The following is a 16,759-nucleotide window of genomic DNA, read 5'->3' on the forward strand; positions in this document are numbered from 1 at the left end:
ATTACTTCTCACACGTTTTTGTCCCTGTTTCCCTTCCCTTACCCCCTTCCAATCATCTTGCTTTCCCCCTTCCCCTCCCAAATTCTAAATTTTAAGTAATGACAGCGGCCCTGGTACTGATTTTTTCCCCCTTTGCCTTAGATTCTACTGTGCACCGGATCCACCCTAGCCTGTGTAGGTGGGGTGTGGTCCCCAGCCTCATCCAGAAACCTAAACCTTCTTGGCGTTCTTCTCTGGATTCTGTGATGTGACTGCTGATCAAGGGCTGTTCTGCCCCTTGGCCCTGTCTGAGCTCCAGCAGAGCTGACTCCCCTCCTTCTGGCCTCGGCAGCCACCAGGGCCCCACCCGGATAGAGCCATATGCTGCCATGCTGCACAAGCACACGTCACAGAAGTCGGGGTTTGGCTTCAAATCTTCCCTCATTTGGAATGGCTTTTAGTCGATGAGAATGTGGTAACCGAACAATGAGCCTGGGCCGAGCCCGGTGGATTATCGTTGTGGCAAGGCGGCCTTCATTTCCTCCATGTCTTCGGTACCTGCGAACCACTGTGGGTCCTTTGCTTTCCCATTCCCTAAAACACCATGGCATGGGGAAACGACCCTACTGCGCAGTCTCAAGGTAAGAGGTGCGTCCCATCCCATCTTACCTGAGCTACGGGTCGGCAAGCTCCTTAGTACTTTGTTGAGCTGTAAGAGTGCCATGTGTACTGCACGGAGATATAGGGACTAATCAGACATTTTCTTCCAGTACCAGTACTGGGGCTTGAACTCAGGACATGGGCACTGTCTCTGAGCTTTTTGTTTTTTTCTTTCTCAAGGCTGGCACTTGATCACTTGAGCTACAGCTCCACGTACGGTTTTGATGGTTCAGTGGAGGTAAGAGTCTCATGGACGTTTCTGTGTCGGCTGGTTTCAAACTGAGATCCTCAGCTCTCCACTTACAGATTAGCTAGGATTGTATTGTAATCCACTGGCACCCAACTTTTCCATAGATTTCAATGCAAATTTTATTCTTTCAGGATTTGATCCCACAATTTAACAATATGTTTCTGTTTGAAACTACCACAGTAATTTCCCTGAGAAGAATGTTAAATTTTTAAGGTATTGGGGAGGTAGATAAAGCTGCTATTCTCAGTCCATTTTAGGACTGTCAAACAGCATGATTCTGTTGGGTTTTTATTTTCTTGTTATACTATGCAACTAATCTTAAATCTAACATTTCCCCCCTCATCAGACTACTGCAAGTTTCCCTACAAATTCAGTATCTTTGATGAATGCCATCCTCTCCTATCAAGTGTAATACTGTGAGCAGACATTCTATCCTTTTGAAAACACCTGTGGTGTTTGTACCCTCTCTTTACAACTGTTCTTCTGTTTACCCTCCTGTTCACCCTTCAGTCAGATGCATTTCTATTATCTTCACACTTCCCACTTTCTCCTGTGGGCTAATATGACTCAGGATCTGCCCTGCCATCGCTAATGACATCCACATGCTTTCAACACTTTTCTAGTGAACGCTGTGATCTCTAGGTTCCACCTGTGCCAACACCCCAACATTTCTCATGTCACTCCATCATTCCTCCCTATCATGTCACCTTCTAGTCACCACATCACCGCCATCATCACCTGTAACTTCCCCAGCCTTTCTTCTCTGCCTCCAGTTACTTGTCATACCTGTTAACTTGTCACATCTGTACCACCTTCCATTGATCTGGGATGGGATCATTCTTGCCTTGAATTTCCAGAGGTGTCCCTTGCTTCCCCTATCTGCCCTCTCTCCCCTTAGACTGCTGGAACTTCCTGTTAGAAGTACTTTTCTGAAGCCTAATTTGTTACATCTCTCCAGTTCAATATTGATTCCAGTGCTGAATTACCCAGTAGTTAATTTGGGCCATTCTTTCAAGTATTTACCAACAAAGTAAGGGCACTGAAGAAAGTGCTTCTGAAATAACTTCATATTTGACATTGTTTAAAAGCACTGATGTTGCCAAGAGCCAGCAGCTCTCTCTCTAACCACAGAGAAAGAGAGAGAGAGAAAGGGAGGGGGGAAGAAAGTGGAGCTGTGGCTCAGGTGGGAGAGTGCCAGTGAACATTTTATTTGGGTGCCAACTAAGTGCACATTAGCAAACTAACTTCAGAAGTTGCACTTATATTAAGATCCTCACTTACCTTTCTTAATTTACTTCCCTAGTTGCTATTTCTATGCCTTTCCTAGTAGCTAAGAACTGAAAGCCCTATGGATCTCACTCTGTCTTTTGTATACACACTCCCCTCTTCCATTAATATCCTGCTTCTTTTCTTCCTTCTCTTTAAGGCCCTGAGTGCTGGTTCTCCCCCACAATCTTTTCTTTCATATATTTTTTACTGTAATTAATAGAAGGGTTACATGATATTTGCCAGATAGGAGGTGCAGTAATTCACATACATTGATACCCTTTCTCATGTCTTGCTCCTCATTTCCCTCCCCCCCGCCTCCACCCCTCATCTTCTTTTCCCCCCTTCCCTATCTAATTTCAAATAACCAAATACAAATATATCCAATATATCAGATAACAAAGTGAGATACTGTAACAATATGAGATAACCAAGGGACAGCAAAAGAGATGAGAGATAACAGTACATTAAAGACAACAATCACTCATTATATGGCTTTTCTTTCTATATCCTAGAGGTCCTTTCATTTAGTGTCATACTATATGGCCTCATGTATCTAGGTTTTGCTCTATTGCAAATCTCTGCTAGGAGAGCCCAAGGTTTCTACTGATTAGGAAAAATGAGGGAAACCATTGAGCCTAAGTTCCTTTGAGTCTGGCTTACTTCACTTAATATGATTTTTTCTAAGTCTTTCCATTTCCTATCAAATGGGGCGATGTCGTTCTTTCTGACAGCTGCATAGAATTCCATTGTGTACAAATACCACATCTTGTTGATCCGCTCCTCAACTGAAGGACATCTGGGTTGGTTCCATATCTTTGCTATGGTAAATAGTGCTGCAATGAACATTGTTGTGCTAATGGATTTAGTATGTCCTTGTTTCTGGATGATTGGGTAAATGCCTCATAGTGGAATTCCTGGGTCATAGGGGAGCTCTATGTTTAGTCTTTTGAGGACCCCACAATCTTTTTATAGTGCCCAGGTAAACAAGAATCTCTTATTCCCCTTTATTTGGCAATGCATGCTTCCTTATTCTTTCTCAAAACTCCTACTGTTTGCAGCTTTCTCCTAGTGTTAAATGTTGCTTCCTTCTCTTCCTAAAAAAAATTCATAAAGAGTAGACATCTCAAATGATTCATTGCTATTCACTAGTTACAAGCCAAAATAGTTTCAGCTCAAAGGTTTATGACTTAAGAAATGGCAGAGTGAATTTGTGTGAAACTACATTTTTCACCTTTAATGCAGTAACTTTCAATGACATACCAGGATTCATGGAACCTGAAACTTCATAGCACATTGCTTTGTTTCTTGATACTTTGATATTAATACATCTTATCATGCTTGTTCAAAACTATTGGTTGGAAATAAATATGCCAAAATCTACAAAAGTATCAGTAAATGCCAGAAGTTTATAAATTATGCAGATTCTTTCCATTTTTCCTTTCATCTCTTAGTTTTCTAAATTCGTTTTAAATATTCAAATATTTATTCTGTGGATAAAAATTTCCACAATGTGTCCTAGTTACTGACTATCAAATATTTACTATCAATAAACATTACTTGAGAACCTTATCAAATTATTTGATGCAAATAATTATTATTTGATGAAAACAATTTGATTATTCTTTGGATATATTATTATCAATATATTATTAGTATGATAATAGTAAATACTTATTATCAAATACTTTTTACTATAGACTATTTAAACATACAAATATGTATTGCCTTAGCTGAACAATAGTAGTGTGGTACATGACTGTAAGTTCTAGTTAAATGAAAAGTTGATGGAAGGTCACTTGAGGTCTGCCAGTGTGTGTGTGTGTGTGTGTGTGTGTGTGTGTGTGTCCTAGAAAGTGAAAATTCCTTATGATCTCAAGTGATCACTTTTGCTAACAATTAGAGGAGTTTCTCTGTCTTGATAGGCATACAAATGTTATGTTTAACAAAAAATACATTTATACAGATTGTACTACATTACTTTTTGTTACTTGTAATATACTGCAGTTATCTTTAGATGTCTAGATACCCTTGTGTATTTGGGGTCTCTTAAGAAACAGAATAAGATTCATTCATAAATAGAAATGTATCATGAGAGACTGGCTCATTTGATTATAAATGCTAAGAAGGCCTAGCTGTCCATAAGCTGAAAACCTAAGAAAGCCAAGGGTATAGTTCCAAATCTCAGTCCAAAATCCTGAAGATGGCAAGTGCTGATTGATGTCTGAGAACAGAAAAAAAAAAACCTATCTCCCAACTCCAAAAAAGAAATGATTTGCCCCTCTTCTGTCTTTTTAGCAGGTAGTAGGGGATCTTCAACATATTGGGTGATACCCATTCATGTTTGTGAAGTTTGATTACGCAGTCTACCAACTGTTATACCAATCTATTCTGGAAACCTACTCACCAAAATACTCAGAAATTGTGTTTTACTTATTATCTGCTTATCTTTTAGCCAAATTGACAAAATTAATCATTCCATCATTTTTCCATATTTTTCAAGTACACAATATTTTATCATGAAATCATATCTTTTATTTATTTTTTACTGGTACCAGAGCTCAACGTCTTGCCACTTGAGTCATGCCTCCAATTCAGCATTTTGTTAATTAACTGTAGACAGAGTCTGATGAACTTTTTTCTCTAGGCTCAAACCACAGTCCTCAAGGTTTGAGTCTCCTGAATAGCTGAAGTCACAGTCTAGCACTGCCACCCTGCCTAAATTCACATCTAAATCTATATTCCAATTATTAGACATGATATTCTGAAATAAAGAATAAATGATATTCATATTTTTCTGTACATTTTTGAGTAAAGGATGAATTACTGAATCAAGTTGAAGGTATAATTATAATTTTAACATACATGAAATCTTTTTAATTCTATACTGTTGGCATTAGCCACTCAAATACATTGCAAGGTGTGACCAAGCATACTGTGTGCTAAGCGTTTAGCTATTCTACTTAAAATATCCAGATTCAAATAAATAAGATTGCAGTAAAGCCACCAGTGCAACCAAGTTTATTGTAGCACTATTCACCACAGCCAAGTATGGAATCAGATACTCCTCAATGGATAAATAGATTACATGTGATATAAATATACAATGAAATGTTATCCATCAGAAGGAATGATAATTTGCCATTTTAAGTAAATATTTGAGAAAATGATGCTATGTGAAGTAAGTCAGATCTAGAGAAACAAAGATTTCATGATTTCCCTCATTTGTGATAGCTAGAATGAGCCTATAAATTCATAAGTAGACATATTAGGTGATATGCATGTGCCTATAAATGAATTAACTGAAGTACGGTATATTCTATGAAGAGCTCAAATAGTATAATTTCATTGGAAGAGAAAGTCAAAGTCCAACAAAATAATCACCTGGAAATAGAGTGATGCACAGGGAAGGGGATGTATGACCAAGGGGAGAGAAGGATTACAGAATGCACTGGAAGAAATACCCCCAACCCTGCACATTCTCTCAGCCAGCCCCTGACTTCAGCTTCAGCTTGATTAGCAAGTAACCCAAGGAAATCTGGAATTATAACATTGCAGCTGCTCTCCATGCCTGGGATATTTACCTTCCTTGCTTCTTTAAATATTTGTTCATCCTATTAAATTTAACTCTTCTTAAGTTCTCAACTAAATAATAAAAACATTTCTTAGAACTTTATAAATCACTTTTTGACATTACAACCTTACCACCCACGACAAATCATAGCTGAAATTTGGAGATGGTTTGTGATTCTGATAATTACAATGTTAGGCTCAAAATGACTGCAATTATGCTTTCCACTTTTGTTGTGTCTTGTTAGCTCTACTCGTTCATGGTAAATTATAGACAGGCTCTAATTTTTTCATATCATGTGAAGTCAGATGACCTACAAATGTTATTCTGCAATCTTGAAAAGAAACTTAAGAAGAAAGAACAAAACACTTGAATAGCTCTTGCTGGATTTATAGTTTTCAAACAAAATTTACAGGAATAAAGTTTCCCAAATTTCCAAAATTTCTCTTAGTATGTTAGTGATCTGTGAAAATTGACATGACTACTGTTTGTCAAGAATAGCTATTCACTTATTTAAGAAAATGACATTTATTCATTCACTTATCCGTTTGACACTTAAGATTTTACTGGTATCAAATGTTTGTGGTTGATAATTAAAAGAATCTGGTGGCTCAAGTCTGTAATACTAGATACTCAGGAGGCTGAGATCTGAGGATCGCAGTTTAAAGCCAGCCTGGGCACAAAAATCCATGAGACTCTTATCTCCAATTAACCACCAGAAAACTGGAAGTGGTGCTGTGGCTCAAGGGGTAGAGCACTAGCCTTGAGCTGATATGCTCAGGGGCAAAGTTCATGCCCAGAGTTCAAGCCCTACAACAGAAGGAAGGAAGGAAGGAAGGAAGGAAGGAAGGAAGGAAGGAAGGAAGGAAGGAAGGAAGGAAGGAAGGAAAGGGAGGGAGGGAGGGAGGGAGGGAGGGAGGGGAGGGGAGGGGAGGGGAGGGGAGGGAGGAAGGAAGGAAGGGAGGGGAGGGAGGAAGAAAGAGGGGAGGGGAGGGGAGGGGAAGGGAGGGGAGGGAGAGAGATGAAGAGAGGGAGAAAGGGGAAGGAGAGGGGAAGGGAAAGGAAAAGGGAAAGGGAAAGGAAAAGGGAAAGGGAAAGGGTAGGGTAGGGGAGGGGAGGGGAGGGGAGGGAAGGGAAGGGAAGGGAAGGGAAGGGAAGGGAAGGGAAGGGAAGGGAAGGGAAGGGAAGGGAAGGGAAAGGAATCTTTTTTATTGACCTACAGGACATCTTGCTCCCTCCACCACCAACCCAACATTAGGTATCTTTTATTAGAATGGCAAAACCATCGAATACAAATTATTTGTATTTGAAGGAACATTTCAGAATACTTATTGAAGTCTCCCAGCTAGAACCCTAGCTGCTCAGGATTCCCATATCTGAGAATTGCAGTTTTGTGCCAATGTTGGCAGACAAACCCAAAAGATTCTACAATTCACCAGCAAAAAAGCCACAAGTGGAGGCATAGCTCAAGTGGTAGTGTGCTAGCTGTGAATGAATAAAAGCCCATCCAGAACACTAGGATAAAAGTTCAAGTCCCAGTACTGGCACAAAAAGTTTGAAAAATGGAGGAAGGAGTGTGGCCTTGTGGTTGAATGCTTGCCTAGTACATGTGAAGCCATGGGCTTGATTCCTCAGTACCACATACACAGAAAAGGCTAGACATGGTGCTGAGCAAAAATGCTCAAGGACAGTAGCCAGGCCCTAAGTTCAAGCCCCAGGACTGGCAAAAAAAAGAAAAATGATATTATCCTGCCGGTTTCCTCCTAATGGATCAAAAATTTGTTTTTGGAGTACACATGCACATAGATAGTTCTGCATTCTGATTAACAATTACTTCCACATCTGTGCCCATGATTAAAAATAATGAAATGCAACCACAGAAATGATTAAATAATGTATAATTGTAGTGTTGGAATTTATCAGTGTGGAGAGGTTGTCTTCCACAGTAACCTCTCTTTTGATCTTATTGTAGACATTTTGTTATTGACTACAAATGTCTCAGTATTTTTGCTCATTGGAATGTGGTTTGACAGATTAATTATATGTTACCAGGCAGTTGAAAATCAGCTAAAGATATGTGGCTACAAGAGGGATATTGATGTCGAAGAGCTGTTCCTTTCTTATAAGTAAGTATATCCTATTTTTTTAAGTTTTTAAGTAGGACTACCATGTGATAATCTTTAATAGTTCCATATGTTCTTTTCCTTTTCCTCCTCCCCAGAGATACTCTGAATACTATATTACTTGTTGGGCTCCACCATTTCTTTTGGTCTGGCAAGACTAAATTATATTTTCTAAAATCAAAGATTATTGAGCCAGACTGAGTTTGAATACTCTTTTTCAAGCTGGATAATCTTACTGGGCTTCATAACCTACCTGTTGGGCTGTCATTTTAACTAATTTAAAGCATTCAGTTACATCTGAACTTTAGAGAAAAAATTTCGGTAACATTATGTCCCACACAATATTGGAAACGTTTTTGTTTTTTTTTTCTGAAATTCAAACACAGCCTTGTATTCTTTATTTAATCTAGGAGCCATATTCTCTCTGACTGAAAATACCAACTTCTTCATAGGGTTGCTATGAAGACTAGGTTATATTGGTTGAAACTGTGTACCAATGTTGTAGACATCTGTACAATAGATGATCTTGGTAGGAATAATGATCCATTATGATCATTCACATAATAATAACCCTCTTTATACAATAACCACCAATAAACCCTCTGTCAGTTTTGTTTGGCAGAATGAAATCACTCCCTTATGCCAAAGTTACTCTGAATTCCACATAAACTCCCCAAGCTGGGAAATGAAAAAGTAGATGCTTCTTTGTACAGACATAGACACCTCAGAGCTTGAGATATAACTTGAGATCATGGTTAGGATTAGAATCTACCATCACTGTTTTCACCAGCCAATGTTTCATGTCCTGTACAGCTATAAACTGAATTTGCCTAGCAATGACCCTGATACAATTTGAATGTGATCCCACAGTTCTATGGTAGAAACTTAATCTCTAATGCATCAGTATGGAGAAATAAGATCACCAAGAGTTGATTAGGTCATGGTGCTTCTGCTTTTGTGTATGGAGGAATGCTGCTAATCTCAAGAGTCAGTTCTTGCTGAAAGGATGAGTTTGTTTGCTCTGTCTTTCTCTACTTCTCTCTCACTACTTTTATCTGCCTCTCTTTTCTGGATCTCACTTTCTCCTTTTCTTTTTCTCATCACATAATGCCTTCCACAATGCTATGTTATATAAAGAAGGCCCTGGTCAGATGTGGGATCCATGACCTCTGACAGTCAGCCTGTAGAACTATAAGAAATAAATCTCTGTTTATTATAAATTACCAGTTCTCAGTTTCAAACTAAGACACATCAGACTAAATAGACTGAGATTCTATTTCCACTCTTCATCTCCCTCCCCACTCACATCTTCTTTATGTATGTAATTCTATATAATGTTTTTAAACAGCTATGACATATCTATTCTCATATAGTCTTTAAAACTCATCTTTTCTAAAGAAAATGCTCTAGTTTTACATTAATATAATTATTTTCATTTGTAGCAATTTGAGTAGCCGTTTATTAACAAACATCTTCATTTTATACTAATTAAATATTTATAGTCAATTTATTTGCACAGAAAAAAATCTGACATTTTTAGTGGTCTCGCATTTATCTCTTATTAGTTAGAGAACAAAGAAATAGCCAAGTTAATTTTTTTTTCGGTAGGTCGTGGTGCTTTGATTCTGGGCCTGGGTGCTGTCCCTGAGCTCTTCAGCTCAAGGCTATCTTCCTACCCCTGGAGCCACAGCCCCACTTCTAGTTTTCTAGTGGTTAAGAGTCTCACAGACTTTAGTGCCCCAGCCAGCTTTGAACCTCAATCCTCAGATCTCAGCCTCCTGAGTTAGCTAGGATTATAAGCATGAACCATTATGCCTGGCTTAGGCTGAAAATTTTAAAACACAAATATTGTAGAACAGATACAGCAAAGAATTCTGACACATTGAAAATTATGCTCTGAGCTTTTCTAAAGACAAGATTTCCAGTAATAGTAAATATTTTACAGTTGTCAAAAGATCACATGTCATTGCTCCATGATGTGGATAATACTACCGTCTTGATTACTAGGGTAAGCAGATAACAGGAATAGCTTTACAACATTGTCAAAGATTAGCACCTTTCATTTGCTGAATAAACTGCATTGCCATTTAATCTAGCAGAGCACATAAAATAGTTCGCAGGCCAGATACTAACATACCAGGTAAATTGTAATGTTTGCCAAAACTCTGTTGCCCTTAGGAAGCAGAAAGTATCTTACCAACCAGGTCTTCTTTAGAACCACATAGATCACAGTCTGTGACCAGTGTTGACATATTATAGTCAACAGCAGTTGTTTCATCATCAGTCTTCCATTTCCTTCACCTTAAAACAAAGCCACTCACTATTGATTCAGGACAGGCATCTGTGTGGCATTAACCTTTCCAACTGGAAAGAGTTAAAATATCCATAACAAGTAAATAATTCTAGCCGCATGATGGTGGCTCATGCCTGTAATCCTAGCAATTTAGGAGGCTGTGAGCTGAGGACTGTGATTTGAACCCAACCTGAGCAGGAACGTTTTTAAGACTCTGATCTCTAACGAACAAAAAATTGGAAGTGGCTCAAGTGATAGAACTACTATCCTCGAGCACAAAAGCTCAGGGACAGAGCCTAGGCTCTCAGTTCAAGCCCTAGGATCAGCACAAAATTAAAAATAACAGTATCTGATATCTGAAATTCAGCATTGGTATTACAAGAAAATTAATAGAATCCTGATGCCATTAAAATGTTAATGTATTAATGTAATAAATTGTTATGAGATCCTCTTAAATGAGTATTGAAATGATGTCCACATAGTGATTGTTTAATTATTATCATGAGAAGAGATGAATCTAGCATAGTACACCTGCACTCAAGTCCAAGAGCTGCCTTCCTAAAAATTCATCATAGATCTCCTGGGAGAATGCAGACAGTTACTATGAGAGTATAGAAACTGTAAAAATTGCTTACAGAAAGTTGCATTAGAAGAACCTAGAATACTTTTTTGTCAGGAAGGTGCTCAGAGACTAAAAACACATATTGAAAAGACACACGTGGTTAATAAAATTTAAGTGATAAAAATTAAACTAGTCAAAGCCCAGGTACCAATGGCTCATGCCTGTAATCCTACTTATTCAAGAGGCTGAGATCTAAGGATCACAGTTTGAAGCCATCCCAGGCATGAAAGTCTGTGAGACTTGTATCTCCAGTTAATCACCAGAAAACAAGAAGTGGCACTATGGCTCATGTGGTAGAACAATAGCCTTGAGCTAAAGATCTCAGTGACAGTGTCCAAGCCCAGAGCTCAAGCCAAAAGGGGCTGAGAGTTTGGCCTAGCGGTAGAGTACTTGCCTAGCATGCACAAAGACTCAGGTTCAATTCCTCAGTACCACATACATAGAAAAAAGCCAGAAATGGTGCTGAGGCTCAAATGGTAGAAAGTCCAAGGACAGTGCACAGGACCTGAGCTCAAGCCCAGGACGGGCAAAAAATAAAAAGTTAGGCATGCTGAAGCAGGTAGAATCTCAGCATATAAGAGGCTGAGGCAGAAGGATCACAAGCTTAACGCCAGCCTAAGCAATCTAGTAAGACTCTATCAAAAAGCAAACAAATAAGCCAGGTGTGGTGGCTCACACCTGTAATCCGAGCTACTCAGGAGGCTGAAATCTGAGACTCAAGGTTCAAAGCCAACCTGGGCACAAAAGGACCTGAGACTCTTATCTTCAATTAATCTCTAGAAAATGGGAAGAGATGCTTGGCTCAAGGGTAGGGTGGTAGCTTTGAGCTGAAGAGCTCAGGACAGCACCCAGGCGGAGTTCAAGCCCAATGGCCCCCCGCCCCCCAAAAAAAGCAAACAAACAAGAAAAGAGTTAAAAAATTTTAAAACTCTAGACTAAAGATAGGGAAACAGATGAATGAATGAACAGATGGATGGATAGATGGATGGATAAAGGAAAGAAAAAAGAGATGGGGGTAGATGCTTTTTTTTCAGGTGAATATCTGTTAGTTTATGGAAAAAGAATGAAAACAGAAAAGTCTTAAAATCCCAAGCCTGTATTTGAGGTAAGGATCATTGGTTGAAGCTGATATCATTAAGAAAATAGTTCAAAAGCTACTCAGGAGGCTGAGATCTGAAGATCATGGCTCAAAGCCAGCCAGAACAGGAAAGTCCTTGAGATTCTTTTCTTTCATATATTTTTATTGTAATTAATAGAAGGGTTACATTATATTTGCCAGATAGGAGGTGCATTAATTCACATACATTGATACCCTTTCTCATGTCTTGGTCCCCATTTCCCTCCCCCCCACCCCCACTCCTCATATTGTTTTCCCCCTTCCCTATCTAATTTCAAATAACCAAATACAAATATATCCAATATATCAGATAACAAAGTGAGATACTGTAACAATATGAGATAACCAAGGGACAGCAAAAGAGATGAGAGATAACATAGTACATTAAGGACAACAATCGCTCATTATATGGCTTTTTTTTCTATATCCTGGAGGTCCTTTTATTATTCATACTATATGGCCTTATGTATCTAGGTTTTGCTCTATCGCAAATCTCTGCTAGGAGAGCCCAAGGTTTCTATTGATTAGGAAAAATGAGGGAAACCATTGAGCCTATGTTCCTTTGAGTCTGGCTTACTTCACTTAATATGGTTTTTTCTAAGTCTTTCCATTTCCTACCAAGTGGGGCGATATCGTTCTTTCTGACAGCTGCATAGAATTCCATTGTATACAAATACCACATCTTGTTGATCCACTCATCAACTGAGGGACATCTGGGTTGGTTCCATATCTTTGCTATGGTAAATAGTGCTGCAATGAACATTGTTGTGCTAGTGGATTTAGTATGTCCTTGTTTCTGGACAATTGGGTAAATGCCTAGTAGTGCAATTGCTGGATCATAGGGGAGCTCTATGTTTAGTCTTTTGAGGAACTGCCATACTGCTTTCCATAGTGGTTGAACGAGTTTGCAATTCCACCAACAGTGTAGTAGTGATCCCTCCTGGCCACATCCCTCCAACATCTGTCATTAGTTTTCTTGATCCTGGCCATTCTAACTGGAGTGAGGTGGAATCTTAGAGTTGTTTTGATTTGCATTTCTTTTATGACCAGAGATGTGGAGCATTTCTTCATGTGTCTATTGTTTCTTCTTCAGAGAAGACTCTCTTTAAGTCTTTGGCCCATCTTTTAATGGGATGGTTGTTTCTTTGGAGATTAGTTTTGGAGTGAGTCAATTTTTTGAGCTTTTGATAAATTTTAGATATGAGACCTTTGTCCATTGTATGGTTGGTGAAGATCTTCTCCCATTCGGAGGCTTCCTAATTAATTTACTAGCTATGTCCTTTGCCATACAAAAGCTCTGCAGTTTAATGCAGTCCCACTTATCCAGCCTTTCTCTGATTTGTTGTGATTCTTGGTCCTTCTTAAGAAAGTTTTGACCTGTGCCAAGGAGGCCTAGTGTATCTCCTATTCCTTCTTGTAAAGTTTTCAGTGTGTTGGCTTTTACCTTGAGGTCTTTGATCCATTTGGAGTTAATTCTAGTGTAGGGTGACAAAGAAGGATCCAAGTCTCCAATAAACTACCCAGAAAAAGCCAGAAGGGGCACTATGACTCAAGTGGTAGAATGCTATGCTTGAGCATAAAGGAGCTCAGGGACACCCTATATATTAATAATTTTTAAAATATACTTTTACAACAGAAAGATTTAGCTGATGTAACCTTAAATTATGTTTTTTCATAAAAATTAGGAAAACCTTAGCCCTTTAAACCCCAAGATTAAAAACTATTCTGAGTGATGTTATTATAAGTGAATTGATATGTTAAACTAATTAACATTAGTTATTTCTAAGTACTTATGTAAGTGACATACACCATGTATGTACTAAGTACTTGATAGATAAAGAGACATACATATGTACCTACATGCATAGGACTCACAATTTCTACTCTGAGAAACAGAAGAAACCTGAAAGCTCTAGGCCACACCAGTCAAATGACCAGTTCTCAGAGGTTTGCTCCCAAGTCCAACCCCCATCTGCATCTTTGTTTGAACTGCATCAGCTATGAAGATCGGAGTCACTTGGACAGATAAAATCCCACAGCACTCAAGAAGAGCAGGTAGGGCCTGGAGTTTGGCCACGAGGTAGAGCACTTGCCTAGCATGCACAAAGATCTAGGTTCAATTCCTCTGTACCACATACATAGAAAAAAATCCAGAAGTGGTGCTGAGGCTCAGATGGTAGAGCTCTAGACTTGAGAAAGCCTAAGGACAGTGCTCAGGCCCTTAGCTCAAGCCCAGGACTGGCAAAAAAAAAAAAAAAAAGAGCAGGTAACATATGATCCCCACTAAGTAAAGGAGACACTACTCAGCATCTGCATCTTGGTATCCTGCAATTTTTCTCTTGTCCAACAGACATCATAATCAGCAAATCTCAGCTTGAGAGCCCTGCTTTTCATATTTCTTTGAACACCCAATATCTTCTTGTGTCTTTCATTTCCCCGTGGCTTGTCTCCTTCAGGAAAATCTGTTTTTAAATGAAATTCCAATAAGCTCAGTCATAATGGGATGACATTTTTGCTAATATGATAAATGCAAGGTTCTCTCTCAGATTTGTATGAGCTTTAACCAAATGACAAAACCTTAGTCCAATGATAGAATTTAAGAAGTTGACAAGTGAGTATGGCAGGAATTTTGGACAGACTGTGACAGAAGCCATTGTAGTTACTCCCAAACCACGCTACCTTTATGAACAAGCTTACTCATAAGAAAATTAATTATTGCTAATATTAAAATTTGTTTTCTCTTTCTAGGGAACTGACGGAGGTCATTGATCTTTCTAAATTTAAAAAATTAAAATACTTATGGCTTCATCATAACAAGGTAGTATTTTATCTTTAAACTGCTAAAATTATTTTAATTTCATGTCTTAACACAACTAATATTTAATACAAAAGTTAAAACTTAGTAAAAATGTGTATAGACATAGAAATATATGGTATACACTTATATAGAACTATAACTTTTAAAATTACAATGTAGTTCTAAATACTAAGTACCAGTGATTGTAAATAGAGATCCCCTTCTTGAACACTTGTTTGTTAAACTTGTCATTTAAAATATGATGTAAAAATCAACATTAATAAATTCTTTAATAATTACAATGTAACATGCATGTTATATTTACATTTATATATTTGTATATATATATATATACTTGTGTGTATGCATATATACATAGTACGGAGATACCACAGAATATGAGTGTATCACATGCTAAATAAGGACAATCCTGGTATCCTGTGTATTTCATCTCAAAGTACTATCTGGCCAACATCAGAATCACCAGCCCCAAAGTAAGAATCCTAAAGAAGCCAGTGCTTTTTGCCACATATATTTATTTGAAAGAGCACAATCTTCTCCTCTGCCCTATCTCCCATGGCAAGTCAAAACTATTCAGTGGCTTGCCACTTGTGGCTCATGCCTGTGAGCTAGCTACTCAGGAGGCTGAGCTAGAAGGATCACAGTTCAAAGCCAACATGGATTGAAAAGTCCTTTCAAGACTCTTTTCTCCAATTAACTGCCAGAAAAACAGAAGTGGTACTGTGGCTCTACTTCTAGCTTTGAGCAAAAGATCTGGGGAACAGCAACCAAACCCTGAGTTCAAGTCTCACAACCAACCAAAAAACAAAACAAAACCCCTCAAAAAGAAAAAGTCAGTTCAGTGGAGACTATTCCTAGAAGAAATTTTGAACAGTCTCATGACTCTTCTAGGTAATATAAAAGTTTAAAGTCCATTTAGTCATTGTCATACATGTGAACAATTATTAACTATATTTCCTCATTCACGAATATCACACACACACACAAACAATACATAATCACAACTAAAACTAAACACAGGTAGCTGCCTTTTATTATATAGGCAGGTCTAGTTGGCTATTTTTTACTTTCCTGACCTGTACTCAAGCCTTTGTCCAAGTTGCTATGGAATGGGATTGCGTGGATTAGAGCTAAGGAAAAAGTAAAGTTCTTTGTTTTGTATCCTGTGTTACTAGCAGATGTGCCTCCAGAGAAAAGGATTGGTGGTCTGCCGACAGTGCCATTTGTTGTTAGCTTATAACAACAACTGGTTGAGCACAAAGCATTAAGAGGATATGCCTTGTACTGAGACCTTCTCCTCCTCTCCCCACTCCCATCTACCCCATCTACTCTGCCACTTGGTCCTCTGCCTTGATAGTCTGCCTCCCTGTGAGCCAGACATCACTGGGCTAACAATGAATAGAAACCTCTGAACCCATGAGACAGAATAAATTTTTCTTCTTGTTAGATTAATTTTCCCCATATATTCTGATATATCAACAACAAGTTAACACACTCCTCCACCATGGACTTCTCTTCATGGGCCACTCTTGTCCTCACTTTACCTTTATCCCAAGGTTACTAGCAACTTAGGGTCTTCAGAACTTGGGAAATACCCCTGGATTTGAATTCCAAAGGTTCCAGCATTCCAGGTCACCATAGGCCCCAGGTCCCATAGCCACTTACCATGACTCACACACCTTGGTCCTGCAGTGAAAGGCCAAGGGGATTGATGAAACCAACTACTATCAAAAAAAGACTCCACTTCATCAGGAAGCATTAGGCATCAGGCTGACATGTCCCCAGAATTCAGAGACCTGGCTCTAAGTCACAGAATGTGGTCCCTAAAGATTGTCTTAGAGGCTGGAGTTTGGTGTGTTTTCATTCACCCTCCCCTCACAACAGGGGTCTCAGTTCTTTCCAGGTTGTCATCACCATTAGCTAGCCAGGTGGCTGTTTCTAACTTTCAAAATGATGGCTTTCCCACAGTCAGTACTTTCCAGTACTCTGTTCATGATACATTGATTACTCAATCTTAACACATTGAATTTAGACTTTCACACACCCACAGATAAAGAAAT

General features: G+C 38.7%; 1 protein-coding gene across 1 annotated transcript in view; it reads left to right on the plus strand.

Annotated features, from left to right (window-relative positions):
* The first annotated feature begins 413 nt into the window (after nucleotides 1-413).
* The window catches only part of Lrrc72 (leucine rich repeat containing 72), a 49,535-nt gene continuing 33,189 nt past the window's right edge, over nucleotides 414-16,759 (plus strand). Inside the window, exons 1-3 of the mRNA XM_090332722.1 lie at nucleotides 414-620; nucleotides 7,779-7,852; nucleotides 14,630-14,699. Of these exons, the coding sequence (XP_090188848.1) occupies nucleotides 525-620; nucleotides 7,779-7,852; nucleotides 14,630-14,699 (240 nt within the window). The 5' untranslated portion in view covers nucleotides 414-524. The remainder of the gene's footprint in view (nucleotides 621-7,778; nucleotides 7,853-14,629; nucleotides 14,700-16,759) is intronic.

Source organism: Megascapheus bottae, chromosome 5 (genome assembly GCF_031878675.1).
Source record: "Megascapheus bottae isolate mThoBot1 chromosome 5, mThoBot2.hap1, whole genome shotgun sequence".
NCBI classification, from domain to species: Eukaryota; Metazoa; Chordata; class Mammalia; order Rodentia; family Geomyidae; genus Megascapheus; species Megascapheus bottae.